Source organism: Nicotiana sylvestris, chromosome 11 (assembly GCF_000393655.2).
Source record: "Nicotiana sylvestris chromosome 11, ASM39365v2, whole genome shotgun sequence".
In the NCBI taxonomy this organism is placed as follows: domain Eukaryota; kingdom Viridiplantae; phylum Streptophyta; class Magnoliopsida; order Solanales; family Solanaceae; genus Nicotiana; species Nicotiana sylvestris.
The window spans coordinates 81,830,852-81,848,852 of record NC_091067.1 but is presented as its reverse complement, the minus strand read 5'-3'; the positions used below and the strand labels follow the sequence as shown (position 1 = coordinate 81,848,852).

General features: G+C 35.4%; 2 protein-coding genes across 5 annotated transcripts; one reads left to right on the top strand and one right to left on the bottom strand.

Moving 5' to 3' along the window:
- Nucleotides 1-9: 9 nt before the first annotated feature.
- LOC104215432 (nuclear pore complex protein NUP98A-like) lies at nucleotides 10-7,271 on the bottom strand. Of its 4 annotated transcripts, none has more exons than XM_009765241.2 (12): nucleotides 7,132-7,271; nucleotides 6,235-6,372; nucleotides 5,556-5,723; nucleotides 4,253-4,465; nucleotides 3,849-4,058; nucleotides 3,086-3,762; nucleotides 2,806-2,869; nucleotides 2,681-2,723; nucleotides 2,320-2,455; nucleotides 1,747-1,863; nucleotides 1,409-1,574; nucleotides 10-702 (listed from the first exon to the last, which is right to left on the bottom strand). In XM_009765241.2, exons 1-12 carry the CDS (start codon nucleotides 7,166-7,168, stop codon nucleotides 125-127), a joined length of 2,547 nt encoding a protein of 848 aa, XP_009763543.1. In that variant the 5' UTR covers nucleotides 7,169-7,271; the 3' UTR covers nucleotides 10-124. The 4 variants fall into 4 exon arrangements, with proteins under 4 accessions (XP_009763543.1, XP_009763544.1, XP_009763546.1 ...); XM_009765242.2 differs by having other exon boundaries at nucleotides 3,086-3,729; XM_009765244.1 differs by lacking the exons at nucleotides 6,235-6,372; nucleotides 7,132-7,271 and adding an exon at nucleotides 4,587-4,795 and having other exon boundaries at nucleotides 5,556-5,643.
- A 5,671-nt stretch (nucleotides 7,272-12,942) lies between these two features.
- On the top strand, nucleotides 12,943-13,371 carry LOC138881236 (uncharacterized mitochondrial protein AtMg00810-like). The gene has a single exon (XM_070161446.1). The coding sequence runs from the start codon at nucleotides 12,943-12,945 to the stop codon at nucleotides 13,369-13,371; it is 429 nt and encodes a 142-aa protein (XP_070017547.1).
- The last annotated feature ends 4,630 nt before the right edge of the window (nucleotides 13,372-18,001 follow it).

Genomic DNA, 18,001 nt, shown 5'->3' with positions numbered 1-18,001 from the left:
TCAGAACCATTGAACAAAATGAGCAAATTGTATAATATAATATCAGTTACAATTGAACTGATAAACCTTAGTAGAATATTACCAAAACCAAAACACTGTACTAAAGCAAGAGCTGTAAACTAATCTAGAAGTGTGACACCCTAAATTTCCACTGCCCTTCCACTGGATCATACGAAACAAATTCTGCACTTTGCTCCACTGCTTTCTTAACAAGCATATCTCTGTACTTATTGACCACTGGTCCATCTGTGTACTCCTTCCCGTTCAATTTGTTGATGCATTTGACATTAAGGAGAGTTATTTCAGCTGGCTTGTTGAGGCCTTGTCCAACTGGAGGTTTCTTGCTCTCGTCCATATAGATGATTACCTCACGACACTTAAAATGGACAGCAGAATCAAGATCAAGATTCCGGACATCTGTTTCTCCCAAGAACTTGATGCTTCCATAGCCATGTCTTCCTACCACAAAGTCCTTCACGTGGCAACAGAAACCAGGATCTTCCTTCTCCTTTGATATCAATTCCTGCATTGGAGGAGCTGTGTAGTAATCAGCGCGTTGGAGCTTGGGCATTATGGCGTCAACATCCTCACTTTCAAGTGAAACTTGGACACAATGTCCAGATTTATCATAATGCATCTTCTCTTCAGGTGCTATGTTAGGCTTGTCACAACTGTCATTAACCTTGACTCCATCGTCCATCCCTACATTTTCACAAAAAAAGAGAAAGAAAAGGAATTTAGAAACTTGAAAGAACTAATCAAGTAATAAGCAATTCAATTACACTATAAACTAGAAGGTGTATTCACTAGCTCTTTCCCCCTTTTAAGATTGCATTGATGTCCACAGGCGTGGTGGGAAACTGCTCCAGACTTCAAGCAGATAAATATAGCTACATATGGAGAACAGATAGTGTTACTGCCTCTATATATATTTGCTTGAAATTTGTATACAAACGATTTTCCCTTTTTCTCTTGCTTTTCCATGTAAATTACGTTTACTCCCATTGCAACTCTAATAGCAAGTCAACTTCTTTATATATCTTAGATAAACTCAAAAATAGATAACAAAATCTAATCTTTGAAGTTATTTGATGCTAACTTGAACTATTAGAGGTTCCGAGTTTTGAACTTGTGGAAAGAGGTAATCTTAATGGAGCAGCCATAAAATGGTAGATCAACTAACATTACATGTGATGTCTCGTTTTCCTAACTATGATAATTGATATACGCATCTCCAGCTGAACCAATAGTTTCGAAATTAAAGCTAAACGTCTCAATCTAATAGCCTCTTGGTGAAAAATAGATTTTGATTTTAGTGGTGAAAATGTTTTGGATTTTATCAGCTCCTATATCTAATAAAAGAGGTGAAAGGAAGGCATGCAAAAGTACATTAATAAAGAAAGCTTACCATCCGCGGATGCATGCTTCAGTTGAGACAATCTACATAAATCAGACCCCAAAGGAAATTCTCTAGTGGTAGGACGAACCCAATCCCTTGGATTTTCCCTTGAAATGATCACATCTTTGTTGCTTACTATGCCAGAAGCGTTTTCTTTATCCATAAAAAAGGGAACCTGCATAAACAGAAATTAATAGTCCTGTTAGATTTTCCAATATTTTACTTTGAGCTGATAATTGAATACCAATAACTTGCATTTTGCATATGATCTCTTTGCTTTTTTCCCAACGCAAGCATCTATTATTGCACTCTAGATTTCTTTCCAGAAAAACAATACTACTTCTCACCTTTGGTTTATCACTAGTAGGATTGTATTTTTGAGGTGGCAACCTATGCCGACTTATAGATGAATGTCGTATTATCAACGAGGATCTTCGTCTGACCGGAGCAGTTTTGTCAGAAACCTGTAATTGCAACCAAAGAGAATTGTTCATAAGAACCTACAACATTTATTTTCACCTTAAACAGACAATATGACTTCAAAAATCATGGCTATAAAAACATAATAAAGCTGATACTTATTAGGGTGTGATTGGAACTTGGACACTTATTTTGTGCATGCAGAAATACCGGAAATCATTTATTCACACCTATTTGATGCAATTAAACAAATGAAAAGCCAAAGCCCAGAATCTAGAGGCCCGATCATACTTAGGGAGGTACTTCTACCTTGGTAGGAAAAAATAATGAATGCAACATACTAAAATGAAAAGAATCTTATCGCGAATGTGCATAGAATGAATGGCATACAAGTTATTTTAAAGAGGCATACTAGTACACCATATAACTGCTACTGAGAAGTATGATGCTTTTTTTGAGACCAATGAAGACGTCCAGAACCGTAGGTTAATTAAACTTACAGGTAAGCTTGATATTCCATACTGCACGGATGTTGCCGAATCTGGGCGTCCAACGAATACCTGGACCGCGGGTTGTGTTTCAGAAGGAACCATAATTGGTGATGGCTGCAATCCTGTGATGCTTGGAGAGTAAGACCTGAAAACAGGTTAAGGTATCAGTTAGTGCACAAGCAAGAAGTAATACAAGGATCACAAAGGAAAAGAAAAAGAGAAAAAGAAGATGAATAACGGCTAAGACAACAACTGTAGAGTACTTACTAAAGCAGCAGAAATAGAAATAATGACAGGCAATTCTGAAAGCCAAAAGTAGGCATTTTAACAAGAGAACAAAACAGAAGGATAGCTAAGCTGGATTACTCACTGTTGCACATTGATACCCGGATGACCAACTCCTTGTCCATTTTCTGAAAGAAACAGCAGCCAGGGTGGGGATTAGTTTACATCGATTGTTAATCCAACATATTATCAATGTGAAAAAGTAAGTACCTGTTAATGGCTGAGAAGAGATGGCCGGTGAAATTTTTGCTTCAATATTAGGAGTCTTTTCTGGCTGCAGAGGAACAAAGAACAGTGGATGCAAATCAACTTAAACGTACAACACCAGAAAGAATTATTCCACTACCCACAACAGAAGTGGCCAAACTTTTTTTTCCTCTCCTTTTCTCCACCGACACCACAATGTGGGATATAATTTATTTACAACAGAAAGCAAATGGCACAGGTATATAAATAATATCTAATTCCATACAGGTTGAGAATCACTTACAGTAATTTGACTAGGAGCAAGTGGAACGAATGTGGGAAACAAAGAGGATGGTGTGCTTGGAACATTAAAAAGGCTTGGTAAAGTAGGCTGCAACTGCCAGGATGATTGAGCTGGTGCTGTAGTCGAGACAGGAGTTGGAAGAAGGGATGGTGGTGATACAGTAGGTAAGGTGGGCAAGTTGAAAGGAGAGAAAGAGCGATTCTGATCAAAATGATGGGCTGGGGAAGGTGAGACCAAATATGGAGAACTAGTAGACGGTGGAGACGATAGAGCAGAAGACGTTGATAAAGCCCATGGATTACTTGACGGAGAAAAGATGGAGCTAGTGGAAGAAGTGGAAGCCGCTTTTAAAGGTGCAAAAGGGCTTGAATTGGTCAATGGAGATGAAACATCTGAGCCAGTAGAGTTTAAGAATGATGTTTTGGTGGGGAATATATGGGAAACAGTTGACTGCTGTGACTTTGGAAATAGTAGGGTAGATAAAGTTGTGCTAGAATTCTCATTTGGTAGTGAGTCAATCCCTGGTCTTTTCAAGGCAAATGGATTTGGACAATGAGAATGAAAAGGTTGATCAACAGTTGATGGGTTAAATACCGGTGATGTGAAAGGCCTGGATTTGTCAATGACACCAAATTTAGATGTGCCTGAAACATCAAATATAGAAGCACATGTCTGACCTGCAAATTCACACATGAAATATATACCTATAAAATAAGGTAGAATTGCTTGTTATTTAAAGATAAAGAGAACAAGTTAAGCGTACCTTTATCACCTAACTGATAGTCCTCAAACCTCAACTCTTCGTGGCTTTTATCTTCATAAGTCTGCATGCCACAGATGGATTGAATCTTTTCCTTGCTCTCTTTCTCTTTAGTTGCAGTGTATGATGCCATTCTACTTCCTTTCTTATTAATACCGAAAGTTGACTTTCCAAAATCAGAGCTCTTGAGCAATGGCGTAGTAACTATTTTACCTGAATTCCAAATTTGATCAAGAAATCGATAAATATTTAATAAAAATTCAACATAGACTTCAGACCTATATGGAGCATGTAGTAATGCACATTGAATGGTATCTTATCTTATATCAAAACAAAATTCTCCCCCCAAATGTTGAATAATCTGCTCTAGTACATGAGAAATACTTATAATGTAAACCTTTGCTCACCTGACGTGGATACTGCAGGCTGGCCGAAGGAGTAGGAACCAAATATTGAGGAGTCTGAAAGACTGGCATCTCTGGACCACAGCAGAGGTTTATAGGCCACGCTATTACCTTCATATTTCTTTCCAAATGTTGGTAAAGTGGACGACGAGCCCAGAGATTTGCCTTGTGTTTGAAAAGCTGTAGCATTGTTTGTTGCATTAAAGGATGTGGTTCCTGCAGTTCCAGAAACAGACTGAATTGATTTCTCTAATCACTAAAGACAACTACAAGCATCAGTATCAGGCATGAGATTGGTTGAATAACTTCTCCGGAAATAGTAAAGCAAGAACATTACCCACCATACTGAGATATTGCAGTTATTACTAACATTTGGAAAAAGAGTACGCTCTACGCCACTTCATTGCATAGCTACTTTTCTCAAGGAGCAGATTTATTTTTTCAACCAATTCCGTAAACCACCTCACAGCTCTGTCAAAGAAGATATGGTAACTCTGCTTTCATGAAATCGGCAGTATTAAGTATAGCATCTGTATCAATCCTCACCTGCGCCATAGGCGACAGAGAATATCATTTACTAGTAGATAAGCCATGGAAAAGCATAGTCAAAGGGTGCCTTTAGTTCATTCGAATGCAAAAACATCCAAAATAGCCTAAGTGGTCTTTCTTCTGAGTGTATAGATTTGGACAGAGATGGGGGAGTGTTCTATCGAAAATTCAGTTGATAAGACATAATAATGAAAGGGGAGCCTTGGAGCAACGGTCAAGTTGTCTCCATGTGACCTATAGGTCATGGGTTCGAGGTGTGGAATCAACCACTAATGCTTGCATCAGGGCAGGGTGCCTACATCACGCCTATGTTGCTCGGACTCTCCAAAAATGTCGTTGGATGCGTGTTGGATCCTGCAAAAGTAGTGTATTTTTGGAGGATCCGACACGGGTGCGGCACCATTTTGGAGAGTCCAAGCAATATAGCATCACACACCTTTGGGATGCGGCTCTTCCCCGAACCCTGATGTTTTGTGCACCAGGCTGCCCTAAGACATAATAATGCACCGTAATCAAGCTAGAGACGCAATTTAACTGCATAAAGTTTCACAAAGAGGAAAAAAAAAACGTGTTGATGATATGGTGACAAGTGACTTTTTTTCTGAGAAAATTGCAGAACCTAATCTTTTTGGTTTGGATATGATTATGCAAGCGAAAATTTTCATAGCAATAAGCAGATTGTGGGATTTTCTTAGAGAAATCATACCTATTCCAAAATCATTATGCATAAATAATCGAGTGATATTAATGTTTTTACCACCAAAAGACGTTGAACTTCCAAAGGGAGAAAGTACTGATGCGGATGAGGTTGCTCCACTACTTCCAAACCATTGTGGGACTGAAGGATTACCATTACAGCTCCTAATCTGTTGAATTCCAGATGTAGAACCAAAAGGATTGATGCTGCTAAATGACGGGCTTGAAGCTGTCAAAAGAGAGAAAACAGTCGATCACTATGTTAATTATGTAACCAAGGAAGTTGTTCTACAACTATCACAATCAACCAGGAGAAAAAGTAGTCCAAGCATAAAACATACAGGATGAAGACAATCATGCTATGTAATTAGAGGCGGATATAGAACGGGGTTCAACCCATAATTTTTTTGATCAAACTATGTATACATATGCAAAAAACATTTAGATACGTATAATAAGATTACATTCCGAAAGCACTGACTTTAGATTCTAAATTCGCCTATGACTATGTATATATTGTGATAGCAGTTAAATCCACAAAAGATGAATGAATAGTCTATTAGTGTTACGATTGATGCTTGACAAATTTTTAAGAAGGAACTAATTAGACTAGGAAAGATTGCACAAAGCTTTAAAACTTTTATAATCTATCTATCTGGTCCTTTATATTCAAGTTGAGAAATCAATCACCTATTCCAAAATCACTGTGCAAAAAAGAAAAGAAATAATCGAGTTTTTACCACCGAAAGAAGGCGTTGAGGTTCCAAAAGAAGCAGCAAGTGCTGATGATGTTGCTCCAAATGGCACAGAAGGATTCCCATTCTGTTGAATTCCGGATGTAGAACCAAATAGGTTGCTACTGCTAAAGAGGCCTGAAGCTGTCAAAAGAACATGAGAGAAAACAATCAATCACTATATTAATTATGTAACCAAAGAAATTGCTCTACAAAGAGGAAGAAGACATAGTCGAAACATAAAACAAACAGGAAGAAGACAACTATGAGAAATCATACTACTATATATAATTAGAGGAGGATATAGGACGATTTCTGTGGGTTCAACCCATTGTTTTTTGTATAAATAAGCAAAAACATTTAAATTACATACATATAATAAGATTACTCTCATTCTGAAGATTCTGAATTTGCCTATGACTATATATATAATGTGATGGCAGTTAACTGTTCTTGACAAATTTTTAGGAAGACACTAGGATTTGGAAAAACTTTTTTTGTTATTTGATCCTGGTCTTTTTGTTTGGTGTATATAGTAATATACCAGCAATTATTCGCCATAAGTAACATGGGGAATCACATGAATGTTCTACTCCGCTGAAGACGAAAGTTGCTGAAATTTGGCTAGCATTTGGACATAGATTTGGTTGAAACTTGAAAAAGAATTTTTGAAGTTGCGTGAAAAAATAATTAGAAAAACCTGTAGGCAAAATCTATGGCCAAATGGGAACTTACATCATACTGTAAGTGTTTATCAATATAATTAAGAACTTATTCTTGTTCTCAAACATCAAGGATATGGAGAAACCACACAAACTTTCAACTTAGAAGTTAGAACCAACAGAAAGAGAGGAGGAACAAAAGCAAGCAAACGTAAGAGCAGAAAGAATAAATTTCACTTACATGGTGCGGTATTATTTTTAAAGGCAAACATCGACATGTTTTGAAACAGAGATATATAGCAAAGAGCAAGATCACTGGTATATTCTCCTTAAAAGTTAAAATTGGAATGTTGGAAAAGACAATGGCCGTATGGGAATGAGGAAACATGATCGTATATATAAATAGAGAAGAAGAGTAGTTAGTTGCATATTATGTACGCTGACTTTAATTTTAAGCCGAGTAACCGTACGTGTAGCTTACTCTTAAAGCTACTCCGTTCTCCCTCTCCCATATCATCCCCAAAATTAACTAACCGAACAAAATTATCCTAATACAATTTGGTATTATCTTTTTTGTTTGGTTGTCATTTCCATTATTCATATAATTAATGCAGTTTTAATTTGTATCAGTATTAACTTATACTTGATATAATACGGGATAACTAATACTAATATGGAATTTTGTTTCACGCTTACTGTGAATAATAACAATGAAGGATTGTCATATGACGAATAAGTCATATAATTCATTCAAAAGTCAAATGAGTTTCTCTGTTACTACATTTTTTTATGTCTTTTAAATATTTTAAATATTTATTTATTGTAACTTATAGTATTTTTTATGTAGTTTTTAAATATATAAATTTTATTTTAAAAAACTTAAAAGATTTTATGTCTAATTTTACGGTCAAAATTGAGAACTTTGACTCTCGATATCCCAATTGTATCAAATAAATTAGGACGGAGGGAATAATACACTAATTGTTATGGCGTGAATACTTGCTTTAAGGACGAATTCTTTGTTAAATGCTTCTATGTCTATATTGAAAGAATTAGTCAAGCCAAAGAGGTAAAAAAAAACAAGAAGGGGTTTTTATTATTTGGATTATTATTTATTAACTTAGTTCCTCCAATAAAAGATTTTATTATTTTCGTAGAGGAGTTTAGGAGTATTTTTTTTTTCCAATCCCTCCAATCAAACAATCTCGTAGGTGTTGTTAGTATAAATATAAATTAATTATAACCAAGTATAAATATAAATTAATTATAACCAAGTATAAATATAAATTAATTATAACCAATGCATTACAATAAGATTCTTTTCATAATTATGTTAGTTTAAATTGTGTATTAACTTTTTAAACCTTACAAAAATCACTTAATATAACAAAACGAGTTTATGAAGCACGCGACCTTTGATTGCGCAACGGACTTCATATTCGAAGAATTGAATTCGCCCCAATTTCAAATTGCGCTACACTTTCTTCTTAGACCAGCTGACACACTCTACTCTCCCCTTTCTATTTGCCGGCCAAATCAAGTTGTAAGTTACCGTCTTTGTCGTCTTCGAATGTGCTTTAATGGTAAAATAGGAATTCTGAATCGATTGCTTTGTGTCTGCTCATACTGCATAAAATTGTTTTCACCATGTGATAATGGCTTCTAACTTGTTAAGTTGTACTAATTAGCTTTTAAGTGCTACCAATTACTGGTACTTTAGCACAAATTACTGTATCCACAATTCCACATGGCTTGACTTTAGGTTAGTATATTAGAGAACTAGATCTTTAATTTTTCTGATAATTAAACTATAAATGTCTTGTTTGCCTATATTATAAATTATTAGAGAGTGGACAAGTTTATCTGAGGGAAGTGTTACAGATTCCTGTTTCTTTTCTTTGCTCATATGCCATTGTTTTAAATACTCCTTAAGTATAATTCTCTCTATCCATATGCCTCGAGTTAAAATTATCAGTCTTGACTTTGCAGCCAAATAAAAAACTAAGAGCAACTATCTTGATAACCTGGATGGTCCTTGATATGATTAATTGGCAGTACGCTGCTAGTTCATTGCCAAATTGTGCTTTTTTGTGCTAGTATAAATTGCATACGTCTATACTGTCCTAGAATTTGGACTTGAGAAGTATGAAAGAGTTTGTATCTTTGTTTCTTTCTTCACTATGTTTAACTTTAAGCTTAAAGGTTGCTAATATGACATGAAAGAAACTGTGGGCTAGGTGGGACATGAGTGATTTGCTAATAGTATCCACCATTTGGTATGTCTAGATTGATCATCGATTGAGTTGTGTCCCAAACGTATTAAGTATGGAATATTTATGAGTTCTTGGGAAAAGGTTACAAATATCAAGGTCATCTGGCACATCCTTTCCAGATAATTTGATTTCAAAGTCTTATTATGTCAAATCTAAGCAGTTTGATATCATTGTTTACAGCTTAAGCGCAAAATTGGTATATTTGACGGAAGGTTAATATATTACCAAAACGGATAATTAGGACCTCTACATTAGGGATTGGTGAAGTATTATCTATGGTATGTCTTATAATTTTGTAAAACTTCTTTGTTTAGATATCATTGTTTTAGGTACCCTTGAGTATAATCCAGTCTATCTGCATGCCTTAAGGTTAATATATTAGAGAACTAGATATTGTGGGGTCCATCCTATTCAACAATGCCTATAAAATAAATCCTTTGCTGGAAACTCTTTCTTGGAGCCAAAGTTTGAAAATAAGTGGAGGAGATTAATACATTTCCTGTAGCATTTTTGGAAGCTACGTATTTTGCTCCTATAAATGGAGGAGCTCTCTCACTTCTTCAAACACACCAAAAAGCATAGAGAAGTAACAGAAGTTAGAGAGAGTAATTCACAGATCGTGGTCTGTGAGATAAATAGTGAGTGTGAGTAATATTGTTGTGAGGTATTTAAAATAAAGAGTATTATTTCTTTCAAAGTTGTAGTAGTCTCTTGACACTACTAAGTTGTAATATTATAGTGATAATATTACTCCGCTCGGGTATTGTATTTTACCCTGTTAAAAAATTTGGTGTCTTTGTTACTCTCTTATGTTATTGTTATTTATCGTGGATATTATTCCTGGGCGGAATATTATTTTTCCAATAACGTGGTATCAGAGCGATGGCAAATAATGGTCTGCTTTATTTTCGGTATCCCCGTCTCATAAAAGATAATTATGAGAAATGGTGTCTACGCATGAAAGTCATCCTTGGCTCCCAGGATGTGTGGGAAATCGTAGACAGAGGGTATGTAAAACCCGATAATGAGGAAGCACTGCCTCAAAATGAAAAAGATGTCTTGGCAAAGACAAGGAAGAAGGATCAACAAGCTCTCCCGCTCATCCACCAATGTTTGGATGATGCCATGTTTGAGAAGGTGGCAGATGCTACCACCTCAAAGGAAGCTTGGGAGATTTTACAAAATTCTCTCCAAGGAGTTGACAAGATGAGGAAGGTAAAACTTCAAACTCTAAGAGCTGATTTTGAAGTTTTAAAAATGAAAGTTCCAAATGCATTTCGGATTATTGTTCAAAAGTGAAGGCTATTGTGAATCAATTAACAAGATACGGGGAGGACATAGAAGATGTCCGTGTGGTAGAAAAGATCCTTCGCACGTTAACACCTAAATTTAATTTTGTGGTGTGTACTATTGAGAAGTCTAAAGATTTAGACTTTATTATGATGGAGCAATTGGAGGGTTCTTTACAGGCCCACGAAGAAAAGATCAAAAGGGGACAAGAAAACTTCTTAAAACTCAGGCATCCTTCAAGGATTATGGAGGTAAAAAGACCAATCGAGGAAATGGACGGGGACGAGGCTGTGGTTGTCATGGAAGAGGAAGAAGTAATAGTGACATCTTCAACAAATGAAGTTAAAATCCACCAAATGTTCAGAGGTCGTGGTCGTGAACAAAGAGGAGGAAGAGGACGTGGTTACTACCAAGAAAATAATGGACAAAGGTATGACAAATAGAAAATTGAGTGTTATAATTATCATAAATTTGGCCATTACTCTTGGGAATGTTGTAGCAACGTTGAAGAAAAAGCTAACCTTGTTGACAACAAGAAAGAAGAAGATGAGTCAACGTTGTTGCTGGCACTCAAGGAAGAAGACAAGGATGATTGTAGCTCGTGGTATTTGGACAATGGAGCAAGCAATCATATGTGTGTATGCAAAGAGAAGTTTGTGGAGATCAATAAAACTGTAAAAAGTAGTGTGTCGTTTGGAGATACCTCAAAGATTCAAATTGAAGGGATATGTACGATTCTGATCTCCTGTAAAAATGGTGACCACAAGTTAATTTAAGATGTTTATTATGTCCCAAAATTAAAATGTAATATTTTGAGTTTGGGACAACTTCTTGAAAAGGGATATGATATTCGCATGAAAAATATGCATCTTTGGCTTAGAGATTCAAGTGGGATTCTAATTGCTAAAGTGAATATGGCAAATAATAGATTATTTTCTCTGAATCTTAAGACAATTGATGCAAAGTGTTTGAAGGCTAATGTGCAAAATTTTAAAGTGATTGTGGAAAAAGAAAGTGACTATGAAATAAAAGCTTTAAGGTCCGACAGAGAAGGCGAATTCACTTTAAAAGAATTTAATAACTTTTGTCAGTCTCATGGAATTCGTCGCCCGCTAACGGTACCTTATTCACCCCAACAAAATAGAGTTGCAGAGAGAAAGAATCGATCGATTCTTAATATTGCTAGATGTATGTTGAAAGCTAAAAGTATGCCCAAGGAATTTTGGGCCGAAGCTGTTTCTTGTGCAGTTTATTTGAACAACAGGTCTCCAACAAGAAATGTTAGAGATCAAACCCCTCAAAAAGCATGGAGTGGAATAAATCCAAGTGTTAAGCACTTGAGAATTATTGGGAGCATAGCCTATGCTCATATACCACATCAAGGGAGAGTGAAGCTTTACGATCGAAGTGTCAAACATGTGTTTGTTGGCTATGATACGAGTTCAAAAAGCTACAAGCTATATAACCCAAGTAGCGGCAAAGTGGTGGTAAGTCACGATGTTGAATTTGATGAAAAATTGGCATGGAATTGGGAAGCTCAGGAAGAAACTTCATATGATATTCTTCCATACTTTGGTGATGAAGAAGAACTAGAGACCATGGAATCTATGCAGGATACAACTCCACCTCCTTCTCCAACCAATGTTGCATATCCTTTTTCTCAAGAAAGTTCAAATGAACAGTCGCAAAGAACGAGAAGTATTCAAGAGCTCTATGAGGACACAAAAGAAGTTACTAATTTTGATTTTTTATGTTGTCTCTTTGCTGATAGTGAACCAATGAACTTTGATGAAGCTGTTACAAACAAAAGGTGGAGACAAGCCATGGAGGAGGAGATCGAGTCAATAGAGAAGAACAACACTTAGAAGTTAACAACTCTTCCCAAGGGACAACGAGCAATTGGAGTGACATGTATATACAAGACAAAGAAGAATGTTGATGGAGAAGTAGAGAGATACAAAGCACGACTTGTGGCTAAAGGCTACAAGCAAATGCAAGGCATTGACAATGAAGAAATCTATGCACCTGTTGCCCGCAAGGAGACGATTCGTTTGCTGATCTCTCTGGCGGCACAAATAAAGTGGAAGATCCATCAATTAGATGACAAGTCAGCCTTTTTGAATGGATAACTTGAAGAAGAAGTCCATGTTGAACAACCATTGAGCTTTGTGGTCAAAAATCATGAAGATAAAGTGTTACGGTTGAAGAAAGCTTTATATGGATTAAAGCAAGCCCCACGGGCATGGAATAGTTGCATCGACAAGTATTTTCAAGATAATGGGTTTACTCGTTGTCTCCATGAATATTCTCTTTATCTTAAAGTTCATACTAATGGAGATATCTTGCTTGTTTGTCTTTATGTTGATGATCTTATCTTCACGGGTAATAACTCAAGTTTGTTTGAAGCTTTTAAGAAAGATATATCCTGTGAGTTCGAGATGACAGACGTAGAGCTCATGTCATACTACTTGGTCTTAGAAGTGAAGTAGATGGATGATGGAATTTTTATCTCTCAAGAAAGCTATACAAAAGAGATATTGAAGAAGTTCAACATGCTCGATTGCAACCCCGTGAACACGCCGATGGAGAGTGGGACAAAATTGTCCAAGTTTGATGAAGGAGAAAAAGTGGATCCCACATTTTTTAAAAGTTTTGTGGGAAGTTTGAGGTACTTGACTTGTACCATATCAGATATACTCTTTGTGGTTGGAGTAGTAAGCCGTTTCATGGAAGCTCCTACCTCAACTCATTTGAAAGTCGTTAGAAGAATTCTTTGTTACCTAAAAGCTGAATATGTAGTAGCAATGTCCTGTACATGTCATGCGATTTGGCTGAGAAGATTATTGAAGGAGCTCAATTTACAACAGATTGAAGCTACAGAGATTTCTATTGACAACAAATCCGCACAAGAAGGATAAAGATACAAGGTATCACTTTATCATAGAATGCATTGCCAAGAAGGAAGTCGAGCTCAAATATGTGAAATTTCATGATCAAGTTGCGGTTATCTTTACAAAGCCTCTCAAGTTTGAAGATTTCAGAGATTGAGATCAAGATTTGGAATGATAAAGAAAAATCAAAATTAAGGGAGAGATTATGGGGTCCATCCTATTCAACAATAGGCATGTGCCTATAAAATAAAAACTTTTCTGGCAACTCTTTCTTGGAGACAAAGTTTGGAAATAAGTGAAGAAGATTAATACATCTCCTGTAGCATTCTTGGAGGCTACGTATTTTGCTCCTATAAATGGAGGAGCTTTCTCACTTCTTCAAACACACCAAAAAGCATAGAGAAGTAACAGAAGTTAGAGAGAGTAATCCAAAGATCGTGGTATGTGAAATAAATAGTGAGTGTGAGTAATATTGTTGTGGGGTATTTAAAATAAAGAGTGTTATGTTTTCGAATTTATAGTAGTCTCTTGACACTACTAAGTTGTAATATTATAGTGGTAATATTGATCCGCTCGGGTATTATATTTTATCCCACTAAAAGATCTGGTATCTTTGTTACTCTCTTGTGTTATTATTATTTATCGTGGATATTATTCCTAAGCAGGATATTATTTTCCCAACAGATACTTGATACCTCTAAAAATTATAGTAATTACTTTTTCGTTTACCACTAAATTATTGGAGGGTGGTCAAATCTTATCGGAGGGATGTCTTACAATTTTGCTAGATTTGTTTTTATATGGTCGTTTGCGCATATAAGACCCAATATAGTCCAGTGCTTCCTTGGACTCTACGCATAATTGGAGCTTAGTGTACCAGACTGCTAGTTGTTTTTGTATGGTGAAGGGCATTAAGAGTTATACATAAGAACATCGCATATAAATTTTGGTTCATATAACTGTGTGTCTTTTTTTTCTCTAGACTTGATTGTGAGACCGACATGACAAGAGAACAGTCAAAAAGAAGTTGCTCAATACTTACAATTTTGCTATTAATCTTAGAACTTCAAGTTTGATATAAGAAAGGCATAATTCTCTCGCTCTCTTTTTATGGGGGCAGTTAGAGTTGGTAGGGTGTTTGATAGAGAGCATGTTGCTCAACAACTGATCTTTGCTTGGTTGTAACAACAATGCGCCTGGCTCGCTTGAGTTTAATGTCCTCAGCAGCTCTGCCTTCTCAGTCACAATGGAGCAAGCTGCTTTGACCACTATAGAGAATTTACACCTAAGCAATAGTTCTAAATCTTGATCAATTGATTTCCCTTATTTGACTGGCTTAAAGGGAGGGAGTAAGGGAGGGAGGGATACCATACATAGATTGGAATCCGTACATTTGTAGTCAAATCAAAATAGGTTTAATTTATCATGACAAAACCCTCCATGGTTCCTTGTATGATAAGTGTCACACCTCCTTTTTCCGCCCCGCGAGGGTACAGGAGTTTTTTCCAATTAAAGGACAATCGAAACGGAATTTGTTTGCTTATTTCAGAGTCGCCACTTGGGAATTTTATGGCGTCCCAAGTCACCGGTTTTAATCCCGAATCGAGGAAAATATGACTCTGTTTGTCATTCTGCGAGCCAGAAATCCGAGTAAGGAATTCTGTTAATTCGGGAGAAGGTGTTAGGCATTCCCGAATTCCGTGGTTCTAGCACGGTCGCTTAACCATTTTTATACTTGGCTTAATTATCTCGATTTACTAAATACATTTTTTTTTCTTGTTGCATGATTTTGTTACCGCTTTTGTTTAGATTGTTTACAATTATAGACCTTTCTTGAAAACGAATCACGCGTACGTATATTCGTATTATATATTTTTTATAAATGTAAAGAATCGTGTCACGCATACGTGTACATAATAAGATTGATAATATTTTTTATATTTTTATTATAAAAAAACTTATGTTCGAAATTGTGCTTAAAATAAAATTAAGAACATTCGTCACTCTTGTATGATTAAATAGTGAACTGCACATCTCGGGTTATATGAAATTAATTTAATATCCTCCGAAGAATCCCCCTTTATTAAAAGTTTGCTCGAAGTTGCGCGAACGCATAATCCGAACTGCCTTTAGAAAATGTAATTAGGTTACGCGAATATATCCCTAATTTCCCAAAATATTCTTGATGGTAATATAAAATTTCTACAAATGTTTATCTATTTTTAAATATGAAAGTCATGAGAAATCACTGATTGGGACGCCTCCAAATTTCTTGAAAAGAATTCAAAATTTATTAGCCGTTGACCACAGGTTATATTTTAAACGTATAATGATATGAAAAATAAATAACGTGCAACTAAATTTACCATTTTATTCGTGAATACAGTATCCGTATTTTGTTTATGTATTTTTAGTACTTGATAATTATATGCACAATTTATTTGTTATTTTCCTAGGCTTAAGACTAAGTGTATATGTTTGAAAATTTACCAAAAAGCGAATTACGTGCAAAACTAGGAAAGAATTAATTGATAAAACAAACTAATAGTTTTCGAAGAATTTTCATTATTCTATTCAGAGCGAACTCTATTTTTTATATCTTTGACTTAAATGTTGCATTTTAGTATTTATAGATCCGACCTTCTTCTACACAACTAGTTTTTAGTCCAAAGGTCAAATTATTTGGTTAATTTGCTTACGATGATTGAATTTGGGATAGATAAAATTAAACCAATTTTCTTTATCTCGGCTTATGACAGCTATTTACAAATACTAAATCTACACTTTGTAAAATCATTGATATTATTTTATATACTATTTTTAAGAAATGGGTTAATCGCATTCCTAAAATAAATGGGCCATTTGTTATTAAAAAAAACTAATCTACAAATTGATTTAATAAAATGACATTACATGTAACGTAATTATACATCTGAACCATCCATAATATTCCAATATCGTAAACGTAACGGATTATATCAATTCACCTCTCACCTATGGTTATACACATAACCGTTATCATGCCATATACGAACAAAATATAATTTACATCATCTAGCTTTAAACAAAAAATCGGATGTTTGACGAGATATACTAGTAATGTGGTTTCTTGATATTTCCATACTATCCTATACTTAGCCAATAAGATTACAAAATTTAATTAATGGTCAGCTTTCTGCCATGTTCCCTATCTTGACAATTCGAAAATAAATGTTATCACTAAACTTCAAAATAAATAAGATTACCGCAGAATTTATACTACTTCAAAAGGCTAATTGGCTAATAGCTCTCATGTCAAGTATAATACTATATTAACTAACTAAAACAAAACGGAAACTTAACTAATAGATTTAAATGAGTAGAGGACATAATTGCAATTCCAAACTTCATTTACTCGCAATATTGAAGCTTTTCATGACATGAGTCTACAGATATGTACCTGGAAATGAGGGTAAAAGAGGTAATACTTCAGCAATAGCAGCAACAGAAACCCAACAGCAGAAAAATGCCAATGATTCAACAGATTTGAGCAAAAAAACAGCAAGACCCGTGAAAACCAGACGCACAGTAGCAGGAATCTTAGGAAATTTCAGATTCAAACCAAACAATATCAACAAACAAACCCGGACAGATTCAAGGAAACAGTATTTCTGATTTTTAAAACTTAGGAAAAGCAAATTGAAACTCTTAATCTCCAAAAATCAACCTTAACACTAGCTTCTAATGTAAAATTCTGTTTTTACTGTTTCTGATTTTTCTCCCTTTCTTTTCTCTGTGTGTATATTCTGTCTTTCCTCTATTTTTGTATCTTTTCTCTCATCTCTCCTCTCTATCTGTTCTCCCCCTTGAAATCAGTCCCTAATACAACTTATTTTCCTTCTTTCCAGCCTACTGCCCGGACCCCTTTTTCCCCTTTTTAAATCAGAAATTTCCACTCAAATAACACTAAGTCTGGATTTTCAATTAATCAAACCACTAAGGACACCTTTTCCCTTAATTTCAGCCCCTTCAACTTTCTTTGGTTTCCCATTAGGATTATTTAATACCCCAATGACAAAGCACTAGCAATAAAGTATCATGCTAACTGTTTTATTCCCCAAACACCCCTGAAATTCCCTTACTATTACTGCCCTAACCTCACTTTCAATCTGCATTAAACCTCTCCAGTCTACTCAAAACCCAACCACTATCTGAATTCAATTAGCTACCACAGCTATAACCAATTCAAAGGTTTTAAGGCAAAGAATACCTTAAATACTAAGACTCCTAGGATTCAGAACCTCGTGTACAATCAAACAAAACTTTAACTGATCAGACTATCAACCATCGAAATTAAAACCAAACAGAATGCCAAAAATGATTTAAACTTATATGAACAAACTGAATATTGACATCTAATCAATCAATTACATACACACAACACAGGAAGAACAGTTAATCATACTAACAGGGTAATTCATGGTTTTGTTCAACACAGGGGGTTTATGAAGCTAACTATTCGACGACATTAATCAAATCGACTACGTAGTTTATAACATGTACAACTTAATTATGGAAGAGAAATCGACCAAATAAAAGGGATACTGGGAATAAAAAGATGAATTGAAAGAGTGTGGAAAATTAAACAAAACTAAAATACATAAATACACAGATACAC